The sequence below is a fragment of the Rhamphochromis sp. 'chilingali' genome (genome assembly GCF_963969265.1).
Source record: "Rhamphochromis sp. 'chilingali' genome assembly, chromosome: 10".
In the NCBI taxonomy this organism is placed as follows: domain Eukaryota; kingdom Metazoa; phylum Chordata; class Actinopteri; order Cichliformes; family Cichlidae; genus Rhamphochromis; species Rhamphochromis sp. 'chilingali'.
Window position 1 is genome coordinate 15,512,056 of NC_137937.1, and position 20,900 is coordinate 15,532,955.

The following is a 20,900-nucleotide window of genomic DNA, read 5'->3' on the forward strand; positions in this document are numbered from 1 at the left end:
GTGAACATTTTAAGCCCACTCGGCAGCGACAGATGGCCACCCCTTCCTGAGCCTGGTTCTGTCGGAGGTTTCTCCCCTTTAAAAGGGAGTTTTTCCTCCCCACCGTCGCCAAGTGCTTGCTCATAGGGGATTTTTTGGGCTTTTTTTTTTTAAAAACCAACCGCTGATAAGTTCACTGGCATCAAGTTTAGGACTCTGCAAATATTTAAATGGATAATTCGTCATCAAGTGAGGAATGATCCATTTAAAGAGTCACATATATTTGTATATAAATATGATTTGTTGGACAATAAGACAAATCATAGACTAATTTGGACAATTGGGAAAAATTAAATAAATAAAAAAATTGGATAAAATGCATGTGTCATTGTTTCATATTGATTTCAAATAACATACCATTTGATTTCAACATATTTTTGTTACACTTGCAGTGGTGTTATTTTGTTATGATCCTGTTCATTTTAAATATAAATATAAATCATCTAAATAGAAATGGAAAACTAGAAAAATTAAAAATATAGCTTTACTAATCTGAAAGTTATTTGTCATTGGATCCATCATTCCCACAGTGGAAACACATTATTTCATATTATGTTCAATTCAGTAGTTAAAAGTATAAAATTTAATAATGTCTATTTTTAGTTTACTTTGTTAATAAACCCATTTTTTAGTATTTTAGAAACTAACATCATACATATCCAAATATGAAGCAATGTTTTAACTGCCATTTACATACAGACCTGTGGCCAACTTTATAAACCATTTTGAATTTTTTCCAGCTGAGGCGTTCAAAATAGATATACAGGGAGTGCAGAATTATTAGGCAAGTTGTATTTTTGAGGAATAATGTTATTATTGAACAACAACCATGTTCTCAATGAACCCAAAAAACTCATTAATATCAAAGCTGAATGTTTTTGGAAGTAGTTTTTAGTTTGTTTTTACTTTTAGCTATTTTAGGGGGATATCTGTGTGTGCAGGTGACTATTACTGTGCATAATTATTAGGCAACTTAACAAAAAACAAATATATACCCATTTCAATTATTTATTTTTACCAGTGAAACCAATATAACATCTCCACATTCACAAATATACATTTCTGACATTCAAAAACAAAACAAAAACAAATCAGCGACCAATATAGCCACCTTTCTTTGCAAGGACACTCAAAAGCCTGCCATCCATGGATTCTGTCAGTGTTTGGATCTGTTCACCATCAACATTGCGTGCAGCAGCAACCACAGCCTCCCAGACACTGTTCAGAGAGGTGTACTGTTTTCCCTCCTTGTAAATCTCACATTTGATGATGGACCACAGGTTCTCAATGGGGTCCAGATCAGGTGAACAAGGTGGCCATGTCATTTGTTTTTCTTCTTTTATACCCTTTCTTGCCAGCCACGCTGTGGAGTACTTGGACGCGTGTGATGGAGCATTGTCCTGCATGAAAATCATGTTTTTCTTGAAGGATGCAGACTTCTTCCTGTACCACTGCTTGAAGAAGGTGTCTTCCAGGAACTGGCAGTAGGACTGGGAGTTGAGCTTGACTCCATCCTCAACCCGAAAAGGCCCCACAAGCTCATCTTTGATGATACCAGCCCAAACCAGTACTCCACCTCCACCTTGCTGGTGTCTGAGTCAGACTGGAGCTCTCTGCCCTTTACCAATCCAGCCACGGGCCCATCCATCTGGCCCATCAAGACTCACTCTCATTTCATCAGTCCATAAAACCTTAGAAAAACCAGTCTTGAGATATTTCTTGGCCCAGTCTTGACGTTTCAGCTTGTGTGTCTTGTTCAGTGGTGGTCGTCTTTCAGCCTTTCTTACCTTGGCCATGTCTCTGAGTATTGCACACCTTGTGCTTTTGGGCACTCCAGTGATGTTGCAGCTCTGAAATATGGCCAAACTGGTGGCAAGTGGCATCTTGGCAGCTGCACGCTTGACTTTTCTCAGTTCATGGGCAGTTATTTTGTGCCTTGGTTTTTCCACGCGCTTCTTGCGACCCTGTTGACTATTTTGAATGAAACGCTTGATTGTTCGATGATCACGCTTCAGAAGCTTTGCAATTTTGAGACTGCTGCATCCCTCTGCAAGATATCTCACTATTTTTGACTATTTATGGCACCAAAACCAATGCCACTTTCAGCCTGTCAAGTCCTTCTTTTGACCCATTTTGCCAAAGGAAAGGACGTTGCCTAATAATTATGCACACCTGATATAGGGTGTTGATGTCATTAGACCACACCCCTTCTCATTACAGAGATGCACATCACCTAATATGCTTAATTGGTAGTAGGCTTTCGAGCCTATACAGCTTGGAGTAAGACAACATGCATGAAGAGGATGATGTGGACAAAATACTCATTTGCCTAATAATTCTGCACTCCCTGTACTTTTGATTGTCACAGTGTTATTTGGGCAGCTGCCTGCCTAATATAACATAACATCACCACAATATTTTACATTAAATGAGGAAATGTATCTTTGTTTCCTCAGCTAAGACTGCTTGGCTGCTGTAGCTTGTGTTTATGTTGAGAGTGACATCTGATTTAAAAGCAAGAAGCAAAAGCCACTGAGCACCATCAGGCAGCACAGAGGCAATGCTACAAATTTAAGGAACGAAGGTCAATTCTTTGTGTGTGTACATGCACAGAGCACATGTGCACACGGTTGTGCAGATTAACTCACAGATGTATATGACAACTCACGTTTGTGGCATTGACATTGTTTTCCAATCTTAAATGTAATACATACATTTCCGTCATTGGCCATAATTCTTGCAAGGAAGGGACTCAAAGGTCACAAGTTATTAAATCAAATTAATTAAACACACCATTAAAAGAAGTTCACTATTCACTCCTTAACACATTGAAAATAGTGACATCAAGGGAAAAACATGCAGTGCAGCACTATCAGATGCCAGTGACGGTTGGGCTCAGTGATGAATCAGGTGAGCTGGATTCATGGCTGAATCAAGACATAGGTTCCCCTGCTGTGGTCAGTGAGGGAAAAACAGTGGCGAAAAAAAACACGACGTTTCAAATGTGAAGTTCATATTAATACAGGTTTTGTTTCTAGGCAATTGTGCAGATGCAGGCTCTGGGCGGAGCCAGGAGTTTAACAGATTTAACATAATAACTACACTGATTTCATTTCCTAACACAGGATGACAAGACTGGGGCAACGATACTCGAGAGGAGAATTTCTGATACTTTCTGAGATATGATGTCACTAACCTTTTCTTTTAATTTCTAGCTCCAGGTGAATTGACACATGGGAGTGTGTCAAAAAGGGGGAAGATGAGTTTTAACATCAAACAATGGTTTTATGAATATTCTATGACTTTATTTGTGTGTTTAATAATTTAGGTATGGTAAAACTTAAGCTTGTAATGACCCAAAAGTTCCCAGACTTTTTTAGAGAACCAGTGAGAAGTTTAAAGCATGATTTGCATGTTTAAGCATTAATGATTGAAATAAACGGAATAGCGTTTAGAGCAGGGGTATTAAACTAAAATTTGAGGAGGTCCAGTTGGAGAAAATCTTCTCAAGCAGAGGTCCGGGACATCATAATGTCTAACTTATGTTATGATTGTGATAGAGAAGCAACCTTTTTTTTTTTTTTTTTTTTTTTAATTTATATCTGAACGTATGAACAATAGATTGTCAAATCAATGAAAATACAAGTTAAAACATTTCAACAAAATTTATTGTTAACACTGAAACACACAGTAGGCCTACATTAGAAATAGGGCTGCTGTTTAAAATGAATTAGAGAAAATAAATAAAATGGCTAAATTGTGCATCTTAAAACAAAGTGATTAATTTCAGAAAAAAAAAGTTTCCCTTTTTCTTTACATTTTACATCTCGACTAAACAGTCTCAATACATTTTCAACAGATAACATCAAAACATTTTAACAATTTTACAGTTTCTCTTTCTTTCCCCCTTATATTCCACGTCCCAACTTTCTGTTGTTCAGTGAGAGAACTGAGCTTTAGTTCGCTCTACTAGGATTTTAAATCTGGGCTGGAATGGTGTCAGGGCCATTCTCATACACATGTGTAGGTGCTCATTGGTGATCCTGGAACGATATTTAGTTTTTATTATGTTCATTGTGGAGAAAGCTGCCTCACAGCTGTATGTGGAGCCAAACATGGCAGGTTCAGTTCTTCCAAACTGCTCTTTCAGGGCCACATCTGCTTGGAGATCAATTAGTTGCATTTGAAGAGGCCCAGCATTTGCCCACTTGAAGTGCTGTGTGACTTCCTTTGAGAACCCTCTGACATCAGTGATGGCAAATGGGTTCTTTATGAACATGGTGAGCTGCTGTCCAAAGCTGAAGCTATCAAAACGTTTGCTGAAGTTTTCAATCAGCTTATCAACAAAGTCAACAAAAGAGGACACATCTCTCTGTCCCTGAGCCTGTTCCTTCACTGTTGGGAAGTGTGCATAGTCTCCTTGCAGGTCTTCTTTGAACACTTCAAGTTTCCTCTGAAAGCAGTGGACAGCTGTCATCAGTTCACAAATTGAATTGTCCTTGCCCTGCAGCTTCAAATTCAGTTCATTCAGGTGTGAAGTGATATCAACCAAAAAGGCCACAATATCCATGTTTTTCCCATCATTTAAAAAGAGAGAAAAGTTTGTTGCTTTTTGACTTTCCAGCTCTTCCAAGAAAGCTGCTACTTCACTTCTGATGGACCAAAATCGCTCCAATGCCCTGCCTTTGCTAAGCCATCTCACATTGTTGTGAAGCAGAAGATCATCAGCGTGTGCATCAACTTCTCTGAGAAATTCCCTGAGCATGCGATGCTGACAAGAAGAAGATGCCCTGAGAAAATTAATCATTTTCATCATTGTTTTCATCACCTCAGCATACTCGTCTGACAGGGTGGAGCATAACACTGACTGATGAATAATGCAATGATAAGAGATTAGCTCGGGATTGTCCTCTTTCATTCTTGCTACAGCTCCTTTCTCTCTCCCCATCATAGCAGGGGCTCCATCTGTGGTTATTGAAACCACTTGGTTTGGCTCTATTCCTCGCTTTGTTAACATTTCCTTAATGGCCAGGTAAATATCCTCTCCTCTTGTAGTGCTGTGAAGGGAAGTTACACCTAGCAGGTCTTCACAGAACTCTTTCTTATCATTGTTGAAGAACCTTACATAAACTAACAGCTGAGCATTGTCAGACACATCAGTGGACTCATCTACAGCCAAGCCTACACATGGTGTCTTATGAATAGCTTCTTCCAGCTGGGATAGCACATCCTGAGCTAATAATTCACTTCTCTTTGTGGCTGTTGATGCTGACATAGGTATTTGCTTTATTTTGTCATGAAGCTCTTCTTTTTGTTTACCCTCAAGTAATGTTTCTGCTACTGCACTCATGCACTCTTTGACAACACCTGCATCTGCAAAGGGCTTTTTGTGTTGACCTAAAATCCAAGCAACTCTGAGGGAACATTCATGAGCACGTTGTTGGGCGGTGAAAGAACTGGTTAAGATCCTTGTGGACTGATCATATTGGGCTCTGAGACTGCTAATTTTCTGGGACCTGAGTTCAGACTTGGGTGGGTATGATTGTTCAAAAGCTTTGTGCTTTGTCTCATAGTGGCGTTTGACATTGCCACTTTTAATCAGTGCCACGGTTTCTGAACATATGAGACACACTGGTTTGCTGCTTGCGGCCGGAAGAATGAACATATATGCGTCAGTCCATTCAGTCTTGAAAGTTCTATTTTCGGTGTCTACTTTTCTCTTTTTTGAAAGCGCCATAGTTGTTTTACCTCTTGTGACTCCCGCTCACGTCTTGTCTCACTGTATCGTTAATCGTCTCGCTTGTCATTCACCTCTCACCATGTCTTTCCTCTGTCTGTCTGTGTCTGCACTCAGCGTTGCGATCGCCTTGAATGCGCAGATGTGATTGGCTAAGTAGTGTCACGTGGGTGGCGTAACTCGCACACAATTGGTTAGTATGTTCCCTGGTCTAATACAATGTAAGGTTACCGCTTAAAATTGAATCGCCCCGTCAAAATTAAATATAATTTAATATTTTGTTAACTATAGGTCCGGGTCCATATAGGATGGCGACTGGGTCCGGATTCGGACCCCGGTCCGCCTGTTAGTGACCCCTGGTTTAGAGGATAAAATCCCTGTGTTCATGAGAAGCTGAGTATCGCACTGGAGAGGAAATCGTAGGACGGAAGGCTGAAAGAAACACATGATTTTTGTAAAAAGGTGGCAAAGATTAGAAGTAAAAATGGTTAATTTGTTTTTGATTTCTTTTACTAAAATAAGTGGTTATTTTTATTTTCATATACGCATTGCAAATGTGCTCATAATGAGTTGGCACTCAGTCTTTAGAAGGTCATAAGCTTCGTTCGGCGTGATGGACCGGACTGATATATTGCAGGTATTGACTTTGAGTGCAGAGGGCTAAATGCAAACACGCTTACACACACATAGATTATGATTAGAATAAGTCCCTGGGCCAGAGAGTCCTGAACATTCTGAATATTCTAAACCAATTTTGAATCACTCGAGGAACAATGAATAACAACATTAGATTATTAAGGCTAGGCAGAGAGGTGTTTTGGTTTTCTGTCTTACAGAGAAAGGAACAGACACCAGACGAGGTCACGGAGATATGAGGATCCTTCGCAGCAGAGATAGGCGTGGAGACTGCCGAGACGGCAACTGGGGCCAAGGGTCATGCAGTTTGGGCTCTAGCTAGTCACCTCAAAAGGATGGATCCCATAAACACAGCAATAACCATGAAGGGGTTGGCAAAAAACCAGGAACACCAGACCAACGAGGTTCGAGAGGCTCTTGGTAAAAAGGGGGACACGGCTGTGACCCCAGAATACACAGATCGTTGTTTGAAAATCGGGGCAGAATAATCCCCTGATCTGTGCAACGACTGAAGGGTGGTCTAACCCCTGAGGTCGAAGAAAGAAGAGCAGAGAATCACCCGACTGGAAGACACTGATAGCTGCAGCAATAAAGTAAAGGTTAAAAGCTCCTTGGACAGAGGTTCTAGTCTGAGTACGTTTGAAAGGTACAAGGTGGCACCAAAATGAGGTTGGGGAAACTGGAGCACCAAGATAAAGCTGTGGGAGAACTGGAGAGCGATGGGAGTGTCATCTGTAACTACTATTGTTGTTGTAATCATAGTTTTTCTTGCATCTGAACTGTGCAAACACAGAGGTCATCCAATATGGTCCACTCGTTAAACGGGGACACAGGGCCTCAGGACTAAGAAGAAGAAATGGACCTCGCAAACCTGGATTCTAGGGTGTAAGTGATCTCTTTTAAAAGAGATCAAAGGGGGACTGTGAGATTATTATATTATCTTATGCCACGTTATGCCCCTGATTAATGATTGTGAAATTATTATGTAGTTTTAGTTTGCATTATTCTCCTGAATTAGAAGAAGGTGATAACTATTACATTTGTTAAACTGATTTGTATTACATTAGGCTGCTGATTTATTGTGAATGAATGATATTGTTTTATGATGCATTATACTGCTGAGTTATAAGAAATACTGTTTTCAGAGAGTCAGGACCTTGCTTTTTCTGATAATAGAGGAGACAGAGAGCACATTCCACGGGAGCTTCACTCCCACCGTTGTTAAAGGTAGACGAAATAGGGACCCAAGGCCATAAGTCAGGCTCGCTTTTGATTAGAGAGTCCCAAACATGATAGCTTGAACCAAGTTTGAAGAATTAAGAGACCAATTGAGGAGATGAGTGTGGGAGGCGTAGTAGGGAAAGGTGTTTGTTTTTGTCTGATGTCTCAGAGGGTGTTGTCTCATTCCCTGGGCCAGAGGACGGCTAGAGAGGGAACGGTGACCCGGGCCCATGATGCCATTAATGGACATGGAAGCAGCTGAGTGGGCCGAGGAGTGACACAAGCAACGTATGGTGACCTCTTGTGGTCAAGAGGTCAAAAGCGGGAGTGTGGAGATCAGGGAAATATTTTACTGCTACTATTCATAACCATCATCATTACCATTACATTAATTATCATTTCATCAAAGCATTTATTCAATAGATTACACATGTTCTTAGTTAAGATTATTACACCTATCACAGAGAGCTGTCTGGTAAAAGGTTAGAAGCATCAACGGGCGGGGTGAGGCTGAGTGCGTTGGAGGTCGAGACACACACACACAAACAGTAGTTAGACTCATATTTAGGTAAGAGTTCAAATAATAGTTTGCAAAAGCTTGTGACTGCAAAATTGTGTCTGCCTAAGGGACAGTTTGTTCCAGGAGATAAGCGAGAGTTAGAAGATTAATAGGAAGCACCTGGCCTCGAGACGGAGAAGATGTCCTTTTAAATGTGTCCAAAGTCGTCAACAGAACATTTGTGGTTTTGAAACTTATGCATGTATTGTATCTGCTTGACGCATGAGGGGGCGTCATAAACGTAAACCCTGATGGTATAAAACAACTGCTTGTGTATCATTGGGCGGAGATCGATGCTGTCTGTGGGCAGTGTTCATCTCCCCACGCCCGTGTTCATTAAAATCATTGTTTGACCGAAGCTCTTCTGGACCATTATTGTTTTGTGCTCACCCTCAATATTTGAACTCGTAACAAACAGCAATAACGGCAAAACATGTAATGGACGTGCTGGTCCACTAGACAACATCATGTTAATGTAATGCTTTGGGTCTCTTATGCAAAGTAAAGAGGCTGAAATAAGGTGTCCATGAGTATCAGTTTTCAACATTCAGTATTAAGAGCCAAAGACTGTACGGGTTGGGCCAGTCGTCAAGTCCTGGAGCAAAGTGAGCCTGCAAATCAATAAGATGCAAATCAGTTTATACCTTTCATATAATGTTTGAATTTGTTTATTCTGAGTTTTATTGTTCAGTTAGTTTCCACAGTTCATATATCATGTGTAATTTTTCATTAGTTTCAGTGTTTGTTTGTATTTTATTCTATTATTGATGGTTGTGTTGACAGATTTATCCAAATTTAAAGCTATAGATGTGAACTTCTGGTTCCTTTATTATTACCTGTATAATTAGTTTCAGTGTTTGTGAAGTGGGGAAGGAGGACCCAAAAGCAGGACTCGTACGATGGACAGTGCTCTTTATTTACAGTGGAGTAAATAAGACAACACAATAATCCCTTGAGCTCCCTCGACTCCTGTGTCATGTCTTCACCCAAAACTCTGTGCTCTCTGCTCCCATGGCTGCTGTCCACCTGTGCTCCACTCTCCTCCTCCTGGGAAAAAAAACAACAGAGGCAGCCGTCAGGACACCATGCCGCCTAATCAACAAAAAACAGTCCCAGTCTAAATAATCTAAAAGACCAACCACAGCTCCAGTGATGGCAACACACAGTTCTAGTGACCAACCCAGTGGGCGGCACTCGAGAAAAAGCAGTTCAGGTGGCCTGCATACATTTAGTATCAGGCTTTACAAAAAAAAGTATCAACTATGTTAGGATCCATGTTCATCATGTGTGATGTGTGTTTACATTTGAAGGTGTTTGTGGATTTGTCACCTCTCTTCAAGGTGTGGTTTGTGTTTGATGCTGAAAGAGATAAAGACTGCTGATTGGCTGAAGTAGGGTTCAGTAAAAATTGTTTGGTTGTTGGTTTGGGCACTGCTCAGGTCCACATTAAATAAACTGCTGCTCGTGTGTTTGTAGGTTCTCAGTCATCCAGGTCATGGTTGTCTAAGGAGCCTGGAAAGAAAGCGACTTTACTTCTTTAAGGTTCTGGATGATGTTTAACTTCTGATCCAAGAAGCTTCTTCAGTTGATGTGCTTCCTTTGCTCATTTTCCACCTCTGCACAGTTTCGTTTGATGACAATGTAGTGCAGTTCTCCCAAACATACAACAGAGGGCGCTATGCACATTCACTGAAGTGCAGAAAAATACAAGTGGGGGAGGAAACAAACAGCAGCATCAAGAGAGAAAACTGAAGTGTTCAAAGCGAGTTACTTTAGTCTCTTATTGTAATATTAATTGACATCTAAACATCACGTTGATGCTTCATGTTTGAGTTCCGTGTCCTTTTACTGCTCAGTTGGAAAATATTGATGCAATTTAAAAGACGAGGAGAAGAGTAATTTCTCTGTACTACTTCAAAAGTAATTTGAAAGCACTGCCTCATATGGAAAATGAATCATGATGAAATCCTGAAACAAATAGTGTTTGTGAATATGAAGAGTTTAGTTTTCATTTTGGTCTTAGAAGTATAAAAATGCAGGACTGAAGACAAGATGGAAATGATGTGTTATGAGAAATAAAACACATATGTCGCTATGTACTATAATTTTATTTTGTTTATTTTTTGTTCTTGTAGGTTTTTTGCTTTAGTGTAAATTTTGAAAGCACTGCTTTTAGTTTGAAAATTGGATTCAGTTTTTAGAGTTCGGACAAAACAATGGACGGTTTCAAGAAATGTATTTTATCAACAAAACTTATTTTGATGGTTACTGTATTTATTTTAATGCCCTCAGTGCACGGAGGCCAACAGCCTCCACGTAAACATTTCCACCCCCAACAATCAACTCAGATTTATGAAGTCTATCATGTTCAGGCCCTGCAGCTGATTGGTGGCATGTCTGATCAGAAAGCCTTTCTGCATCTTCACAGTGTGAGTCTGAGAGTTTCTGAACAACAGGATGAGCTGCTACACACCTGACACCACATTCAAACACACACAAGCTGCAAATCTGACACAATATTTTAGACCAAAGAAAAAGGTTCACAATTTGCAGTTAACATGAAGATATTCTAGAGTAGAAACAACACACAGCACACAAGTTTCATGTAGAGATGATTGTTTATTCTGGATGTTATTTTCATTCAGTTATTTTCCATTATTTTGAGCAATTTTCTGATTTATCCAGTTCATGTCAGAACAAACATTCACAGTAACAGCTGGTCCAGTACAGACACGTTCAAAACCAGAACTGATTACACCATAAATCATGTTGTTGTAAATCACTCCACCACCAGAATCACCCTGAGAGAAGAGAAATGTAGTTTGTGCTCCCCAAAATATCTAAAACATACACAGATGATATACAGTAATATTAGCAGTTAACTAACCCCACGTGCATCTACTTGATGTTCTTCCAGACACAGCCTGTTGTTATATGGCACATATGCAGTACACTGAGAGTATCTGGTAGGCTCACAGTCAGCAACACACATGTCTGCACACTGAAGATTAGGTGGTTCATCAGGGACTAGAGAAAAAGGAAAAGAACAAAAGTTATTCATAATCTTTCAAAAGCTAAAATTGTGAGTAGAATGATGTTTCATCTTTTGTTATGTTTCCAAATGATTTTTAAACAAGGAACTTGGCGCACAGTATATCTACTCCAAAATTTACAAAAAGAAAAAAACTTGTTCTTCATTCAGTATTAAACAAAAAACATAAATGTAAGTATAAAACAGTCACAGAAACCGAAATCAGATTCTAGCATTAACTGTGAAATAATCAAACAAAATATGGTCTTACGTGTGTGGCCGGTGGCATTTACTCTATAACCACCAAGTCCTGCAACCTGAACGACGTCTCCTCTAGAAACAGACAAAAAACAAAACAATCATAAATTAATTTCACATCCATCCATGTGACATGAACACAAAATAAATCAATAAATCATATGATGTACTCTGCAGGCTGGGTATTTCCAGGTGGCTGAAGTGTTTCCAGGCTCCTTAGACAACCATGAGCTGGATGACTGAGAACCTACAAACACACACGAGCAGCAGTTTATTTAATGTAGCGGTGAGCACTGCCCAAACCAAAAACCAAAAATATATATTGTACCCTACTTCAGCCAATCAGCAGTCTTCATCTGTTTCAGCATCAAACACACAACCACAATTTGGAGAGAGGTGAGAGATCCACACACCTTCATGAGAGGAGCCACTAATGTAAACTAACACCACACATGATAATCATGGATCCTAACATAGTTGATACTTTTTATGTGAAGTCTGGCACTAAACCTCTGTGTTCCTGTCATACTGCATGTACTATATATACATGTAGCATATACAAAGCACAATAATTAAGCTGTTAATAATTAACAATGTCTTCTGTAAGTATTTCATTTTAAAATACACATCCATTCATGCATTAATGTTTAATGTGTGAAACATTTAAAAAGTTAGTTAAATAATAAATAAATAATAATAATAATGATAAAAACCCTCTGTAAAGGACTTTTGGATTTGATGCTTTATGTCTGGATCTTGCGCTTTTGCACCATCTGGTGATGAACAGTGGAATGTAGAGTTGGTTGCATTTTTGGGTCTCCACCCAACCCCTTTTTTGCTAGCACACATGGTTAGCTCCACACATGGAAAAAGTAATGTTCAAAATTAAATAAGTGCAAGAAATAAGTTAGAAAAAGATAGTAAGGCCACAAAGGACTATTTAGCCCCTCCTGGAGGTCAGCTTACTTTGCTTGTGTTCTTTAAATGTTTTATTTTCTGTGATTAATTACGTTGTGATTGATTTACACAAAGTAGAAGAATGCATTTTGATGTGATGTTTTTAAAAAAAATCGTTTTCTTCTTTGAGCAGTTCTCCCGGGTCGTCGAGACCAGAATAAACCCCGTTTTATAACTCTACATGGTGCCTACGTCAACCTTTGAAGGCGCTACACCCTCAAAAGAATCAGCTGTACAGCACATTTGCTGCTGTTGTTACCAGACACAAATATAAATGTGCCAAATTTTAGATCACAGGAAATATTTCTTAGAGCAGATTTTAAATCAGTAACTTTGCAAATTTAGAGGAAATGTTTTTGGACAACAAACGTGTCACATTTTAAACAGGGTTTAATCAGCGCTGACATACAGACATTTATGCGCTGGGTATAACAGACATGCTTACCGTGTGAAAGGACCGCGGATGTCTTGGAGCAGAGAAACATGCTGTATTGTTGTTTTTCTTTATTGCATAAGCAGTGCCCGACTGTCCGAAACGCTCTGTGCGGGTAGCAAAGTCGGCTCCAACGCACCTGCAGGCATCCATTTGAAAGAAAGGTGTCGCTGCGGCTAGGCTCTCGGGATAGTCAGGCTTTTATTTATATTTGCGGCATTCTGGTGCGTTAAAACTAGCAGCCTCTGTGTCCCGCTTGGATCACCATTCTGAAAATTCTGATATTTAAATAAAATGATGAATCGGCGAGTGATGAGGAGCCACGTAGATCCTAAAATGAGGTTTGATTAAATTAAACTCGTATGAACAGTGATGACGCGTTCCAAACAAACGATGCTTTCTACATGGCCAAATTGTGTGCTAACTACCTCACAGCGCTGTGTCCGGGGTCCGAAAAAAAAAGTTAAAACGATATACCTTGCGAAAGTTGTGAAGTGCTGAGGAAAATACTGTGTGTCTGATGGGGTGTTTTTATATAGGTGGACTTGGTTTCAGTTGACCTCTGACATGGAGAGATGAAAAGAGCAGTTTGTAAAGAAAAAAGGTGAAAAACTATGGAACTACAGTTGGGATGTGTGTGCTGGGATGCTCTTGATAAGTATGCAGCTTTTATTGTTTTATGACTTGTTTTGCTGACTGTTGGGGCCCTACCTGTAACCCCCTCTGTCTCATCAAGTCTTACTGTTGCAGTGCGTTTGTGTGGCTACTAGACAATTATAGGTTGCATTAAAGGAACATTGGGGGGTCGATACAGTGCTATTGTGGCTAGTTAAGAATATGTGGTTTTTAGAAGTATCACAAGAAAAGTTTATTTCTAAAAGGATACATGTTGTTTGTGGTACTCTGTTTTAAAAACTACTAGCCTCTGTGTCTTTCAGAGCACAAAAGAAAAGTGCTCCTAAACTAGTTAAAAAAGTGCCTTTATATTACTACTGAGGTTGAGGCAGTAACAAAGTTCTTTAAATCATCAGGCAAGAAAATCCAGAAACCTTGGGTTAGCCGTGGCTATCCGGGTCATCTGAGCCCGAATAGTAGTGATGTGACGTTCTCTATCGAGGCTTCAAAGCTTGTGTCGAGTAATTGAGGGAGCGTTTCTGCAATGCGCGTATCGAGGCTTGCTTCATTTATGGGAGGAGCTGAAAATGATGACGTCTGAAGCCTCGCTGCTCGGCTGTACCACGTGACTGGTTCAGGAAGTGGTTCGAACTTTGCCGCGAGCTACGACAGCGATATAAACCCCTCAGACTTCATTCAAAAATGTGGGTGTTTGATGGAGAGTTGCGGTTAGTGAGAATTTGGAGACAGTTTGGAGGTTTATGAGAGAAAGTCAGGAGAGAATGGAGCCAGCTAAGAAGAGGAGGATATCCTCACCTGTGTGGGAACATTTTGATCTTATTCCTCCCAACAAGGTATGTAAATTTCTACAGAAGATGTATTTCCATAATACTGATGGTGCAATACAATTTATGTTAAGCTGTCTTTACTTTTGTACAAGGTGAAGTGTTTGCTATGTGCCAGGGAGCTGGGATATAACAACAACACCTCATCCATGCTTAGGCACTACAGAGCTTTGCATGAGAATAAGGGGAACGCCGATTGAGGAGCAAGACCAGGTGAGCCATCAAATGCAATGATAATATAGCATGCAGTAATGTTGCTAAATGATATAACAATATTATACAACTGTTATAAGTTATGTGTGTGATATTTATATTTGTGCTTTGTCTTTATTGTCTTTCCTCAGGAGAACAATCTCAAATAGATGAAGACCTGGTTAGCATGGTGATCGAGGACTCCCAGCCATTTAGCAATGTGGAGGACAAAGGATTCAAAAGATTTGTTAAATCATTAAATCCTAGCTATGTTCTCCCCACTAAAAAGGTCATAAAAGCAGTGAACATTTAGTTTTTACAGAATGTGAACAGGCAGAAGTGTGTAGCTGTCCATACCTCAACGTTACAAAAGCACAACTACTGTCCACACCCCAACCACACCTCACCTCACAGTAAATGATCATTTTCCATACTGCCAGTATAAATATACACAGTATACTGCCATCACTACAATATACATGTTTTACACACTCCTTTTGTTGTTGACATTTACAGGCTGTGTGCAAAAGGCCACACTCTTCAAATTCATGCCAACTAATATTTTTACGTCCAGTAGGTGTCCTACTAGAGCAAATGAAGCTTCAAGAAGCTTTGCGCTGGGATGAACCAATTGGATGAAAAGCTTCAGTGCTTCATGAAGCTTCATCCGCCCATCACTACCGAATAGCCTCCTTCTCCTCCTCCTGCACAGGAAATAATCCAAAGTCCGTTAAATTCAAAAGAGTCACTGAAATAAATGTCTGTTGGGTAAAACATGGTCAGGTTAAAAGCGAGCCGTTTAATGTGGCTGATAAAAGAGTACAAAAACAAAAGGCAGATGCACACAAGAAAGAACCTAACTAGAACTAAACTGGGAAAACTGAATGCTAAACACAAAAGGCAAAGAACAAAACCTTGAACTTTGCAAAAAACATAAACATGGAAACTCCTGGAGACATGGAACAACAGACAACTTGACAAAGAATGAACAGAAACACACAGAATAAATACACACAAGGGTGATTAGGGGGAAGTGGAAACACATGGGGAAACAGCTGACACTACTCTGACATAACGAGACAAAGGAAGCAAAGCTGACTACACTGACATAGGACACAGACCTTCAAAATAAAACAGGAAACATGAGACGCAGACAAGACAATATAAACTTGATAACATAAGACACGCAGCATGAAACACATAAAGGGCAAAGGGAGACTAAAACACAGGGGTAGAAGACACAAGGGGAATCTAAATAAACAAATGAGCTTAGATAACCTAATGAACTTAAAAATAAACCATAAACATCAAAAATAAACTAAAACTTAAAACGCTGGGTCAAAAGACCCAGGATCGTGACAGTGGGAGGTTGAAGCCTATCCCAGCTGCCACAGGGCAAAAGCAGGACAGGCTGCCAGTTTATCACAGGGCTAACACAATATATGTGATAGAAAATCAACTGAAATGTTTGATATTTATTTATAATAATAAGAGAATAACTACTATTTATAATAATATTATAGTTGTTATTATAAAATGTATTTATAAATATGTGTATATTTTTTATAACACCCAACAAAGGCTTCTTTCCAAACCTGAGCTGTTTCAGACGCTTCTTGAAATTCTGACTTCTCTGAACTCAGTGTAAGGTGTCTGCTCCCTCACTGCGGCTGTGCCTGGAAGTACTTCTGCTTCTTGTCTTCCCCTAATGCAGCTTTAAAGTATTAAGTATGAAGCAACAGTGCTTCTCTTTGCGCCTCTGAAATCTGTGTTCTCTCTACTGATAAACAAAAGAAACAATGTAAAATGTATTAATAAATCAGTAACAAAAATATAGCGTAGAAGGTAAGTAGAGATTTTCATACCATCTTCAAGCCTAATGCTTTTAAGTCCCACACTCAATGCAGCCTGACTCAAAACCTGATTCTAAATGGTTCAGCACAGACAGAGAGGCACAAATGTTTAGTATTAACCTAAGTTACTGATCATTTACAGTATTACAGAGTCTATCAGTCTTTGCATGAAGTAAACATTCCTGTAAGTTTCTAGCTGACTCTCAGGTGTCACAGGTGTGCCAGCAGGAAAGAGGGTCAATAAACCTGCATCCTGAAGTTTGTCATGCAGGATTAAAGGAGCCAGACTTTGTTCACACAGGTAGAATTTTATTTTACACTGACTCTGGGTAAGTATGAGTATCATACGGTTTAAATGAAGCGCTAGAACTAGCAGAAATTTATTATAGATCCATTGAAGCTAATCGGGATATTTACTGTGAATCTGTGAATGCGTTTAACCATGTTACTGGTAACTTCATTAACTAGTAACTTAGCAACTTAGTCATAACAGGAGTTAATATTTCTGTCTAGACACCATTTAAATAGTAACCGCTTTACCACAATATAAGATAACCTTTACACCGTAACTTTAAGCTAGCACCATAAAGACTGTAAAACACGTAATAATATCTACAAATGCATCTCAAAGCTCTTACATCAGCACTCGCAGTATTACTCAACACAACCACATTAACATTATTGAGTGCAGTGTTGGGGAGTAATACATGTACAGGTGTTAGGTATGTAAAGTACAAAATATGAGTAACCAGTTCGTCACAGTTACAGTTTAAATAGGTGATAATTAGAATACAGTTACTGAAATAAATGGATTACACAGCGGTCATTTTCTGTTTCATATGTTAGGCTATCCCACCTCTAATTTTGGTAATTAAACGCATTGCCGGAAACCCAAATAAAACACGTAATAAGAGTGTAGGAGCCATATGAGTTGTTTCCGTCTGACTAAGTGGGTTGGTTTAAATGGACTCACTGTATTGGTCATGGGTGTGGGGCGTGTCTCATGGGTGTGGTATAAGATAAATGTGGTTGCACTCACTTGTTCACAGCACCTAATGTGATGAGCAGAAGGTAGGGTGAGCACGAGGCAAAACTTTCTGTTGACCGCAACATACCGCAACATGATCGTAATATTATCGCAATATGAATGCAAATTGAACACAACGTGATCGCAATTGATAGCAGCTTGAATGATTGTGATATATTTGGACTGTAACTTGATGGTGTTTGTATATTTGTGCACTAATTGATGCCATAGACCAGTTTGTAATTTTGACATAGTAGCTAGTGCAGTTATTCGTAAGTTGCAGTTATTTGTTTGTGCAGTCTGTGCGTTTGTTTGATAGTTAATCCCATATGCTGATTTGTGGTTTGGACAGTTGCATGTGAAAATAAAGAAGCAAATGATACAGAAGTGTTTTGTGCGTTAATTGTTGCGCGTCATCGGTGTCCTCATGTTTAGCCTGCCGCGGCCACTGGTTGGAAGAGCCGCAACAAAGAGGCTCGAATGTACTGTTGATGTTGATGCCGTCAGTTACACAATGGACTCGGAGCCAGCACAACAGAGCCTGCAGCAGGGCAGGAATGCATTTCTTACTTGGAAATTCCAACACCACTTCACATTTAAAGAAGAAAAGGATGGGCGAATATGACTCACTATATAAAGTAGGCCAAATCTGATGCAAGTCTTTTAGTTTTTACTATTTCTTTTCCATATGGGAAATGAAGACAGAACACTAAACAGCAGTAACTTTTGTAGGGTTACTGAAGTTGGACTAGCTGGTATATAATGATGTGATCATTTATTTAACCCTGATTTTAACAGCTCCCAAAGAACCCCCACAGAGTCACTCTGTGAGCAGTTTGCAGACCACTTCAGGGGAAAAGTCAGCGCCATCAGATCTGACATTTTATCTAATCGCGATATGATTTTAAACACATCTGAGGGCTCGATTGTACCTGAGGAGACACTGGACAGCTTTGTCCTGGTTAATGCTGAAAACCTTAAGAAAGTTTTCTCCACAGTGAGACCCACCACATGTCTTTTAGATCCAATCCCCTCTTCACTCTTTAAAACACTGGATTTTTTGAAGCTGAGCTTTTATACATGATGAATTGCTTTCTTCAGCTGGGTGTCTTCCCTGTTTCCTTTAAAACGGCAGTGGTGAGGCCCCTTCTGAAGAAGAGCAATTTGGATTGTAATGATTTTAATAACTACAGACCTGTATCCAACTTACCATTTTTAAGTAAAATCTTAGAAAAACTTGTTTTTACTCAGATTAATGACTTTTTGAATGATAGACAGATCCTGGAGATATTCCAGTCTGGATTTAGGGTGAACCACAGCACAGAGACGGCTCTCCTAAAGGTTTTAAATGATCTTAGATGTAACTGGGACTCCCAAAAGCTCTCAGTCCTGGTGCTACTGGATCTAAGTGCAGCCTTTGATACAGTAGACCACGCTATTTTTTTTTTTTTTTTTTTTTTTTTTTTTTTTAAACAGACTGAAACACATGGTGGGCCTCTCTGGTGCTGTACACAACTGGTTCACTTCCTATCTCTCTGACAGAACTTTTATGGTGAGTATGGATACATGCTCCTCTAAGATCCATAAAATGACATGTGGTGTGCCTCAAGGGTCGGTTCTAGGCCCTGTACTTTTTAATTTGTATATGCTCCCTCTCGGCGGTGTCATCAGGAGGCATGGAGTGAACTTCCACAGTTACGCTGATGACACGCAGCTGTACATCTCCGTGTCTCCTGATGACACCAGACCAATGGATGCCCTTTTTAACTGTATTTTAGATATAAGATCTTGGATGGCAGAAAACTTTTTACAGCTTAACCAGGACAAAACTAAAGTTTTAATCATCTGTCCTGAGGCTCAGAGAGAGAAACTCTTGTCTAAATTAGAGGCATTTTCACTATGTCCTTCGCTACAAGTGGAAAAACCTGGGTGTTATTTTTGACTCTGAGCTTGGTTTTATCCCACATGTTAAATATGTAACCAAAATTGGATTTTATCATCTAAAAAATATAGCCAGAGTCCGCCCTATTCTCTCTCGGGCAAACACGGAGATGCTGATGCATGCTTTTATTACCAGTCGCATTGATTACTGTAATGCCCTGCTCTCTGGTCTTCCTAAAAAGAATATTTCAACTTTACAACTTTTACAAAACTCGGCAGCTCGTGTGCTGACGAAGACCAGAGGGCGGGCCCACATTACACCGGTTTTAGAATCGCTGCACTGGCTCCCCGTGTGTTTCAGGATCAATTTTAAAGTTCTTTTATTGGTTTTTAAATGTCTTAATGGTCTTGGGCCTTCTTATCTCTCAGATCTGCTTTTACCGTATGAACCCTCGCGGACCCTGAGGTCCTCTGGTACTGGCCTATTGATTGTCCCTAAAGTCAGGACACATACTCACGGAGAGGCAGCTTTTCAGTGGTATGGTCCTCATCTGTGGAACAGCCTGCTGGAGGAGCTCAGGGCCGCAGAGAACGTACATGTTTTTAAGAACAGACTCAAGACCCACCTTTTTAATTTAGCTTTTACTTAACGTTTATTTATTTTATGCTTATTTATTCTATCCTGTTATTCTATTATTAATTTAGGCTTTATCTAATATTTATTGATTTATTTTTTAATCTTGTTACTCTATTTATATTGTATCCCGTTCTCATTTATTTTATCGTTTTACCCTGTATATATCCTATTGTGTCATATCTCCAGATCGACCGTGGTTGCTGGGGCTCTGGGGTCCTCTCAGCCTGGCTGGGGGGCTTCTTTGCCTCCCTCCTGCTGTGTGCCCAGCCTGGAGGCTACGGTCTGTGACCGGCTCCCGGTGCAGACGGCTCCCTGTTATAGTGTTTCCTCACTTGGCTCATGCGTACCCAGCCCAATTTTACTCTTTGTGTGTGTGTGTGTGTGTGTGTGTGTGTGTGTGTGTGTGTGTGTGTGTGTGTGTGTGTGTGTGTGTGTGTGTATTCACATCGTTTATGTTAATGACAGTGTGGGGAGTGAGTTGGAGGGTGGGGTGGGCTGCTTTTAACCATGTAAAGCACTTTGTTCTACTTTTTTTTTTTTTTGTATGAAAAGTGCTTTATAAATAAAGATTGATTGATTGCTACATGATCGCTAGCGACACAGCTATGTTAGCATAGAAACACAGTGAAGCTGGAGGATGAATGCTAACTTTTTTCCACTCGATAAAAGTTAGCATGAGGGTTTCTGGTGGTCAGGGACAAATGCAATCGCATGGCAGGATGCCTTAAACAGATCAAACTTCAGTCAGGAGAATAACTGAGCTGTACAGTAAATAAGTTAAGAACAATGGAATAAAACAAAACAGTAAAAAATAAAACATAGTACATAAAAATTAAAACAGCCCTATATTTAAAAACAAGCTAAAACAACATTGAATCAACTAAAACAACTGAAGTAAAACTAAAAACCAACATCTCACAAGGAGTGAAAGGCCAGGGTGAATAGATGGGTTTTCAGGAGTGATTTAAAAACAGGCAGA

At 39.7% G+C, this 20,900-nt stretch overlaps 1 protein-coding gene and 1 long non-coding RNA gene across 2 annotated transcripts; one reads left to right on the top strand and one right to left on the bottom strand.

Moving 5' to 3' along the window:
- Positions 1-10,803: 10,803 nt before the first annotated feature.
- On the bottom strand, positions 10,804-13,603 carry LOC308403925 (beta-fibrinogenase mucrofibrase-5-like; the record flags this gene model as incomplete). The annotated part of the gene is made up of 7 exons (XM_080893716.1): positions 10,804-10,993; positions 11,080-11,219; positions 11,495-11,556; positions 11,652-11,728; positions 12,884-13,010; positions 13,349-13,380; positions 13,583-13,603. The coding sequence occupies 7 exons, from the start codon at positions 13,601-13,603 to the stop codon at positions 10,838-10,840; spliced, it is 615 nt and encodes a 204-aa protein (XP_080749842.1). The 3' UTR covers positions 10,804-10,837.
- A 546-nt stretch (positions 13,604-14,149) lies between these two features.
- On the top strand, positions 14,150-14,731 carry LOC308404500. Its single transcript, XR_013973138.1, has 3 exons — positions 14,150-14,340; positions 14,427-14,544; positions 14,676-14,731. It is a non-coding gene; the product is annotated as an uncharacterized lncRNA (long non-coding RNA).
- The last annotated feature ends 6,169 nt before the right edge of the window (positions 14,732-20,900 follow it).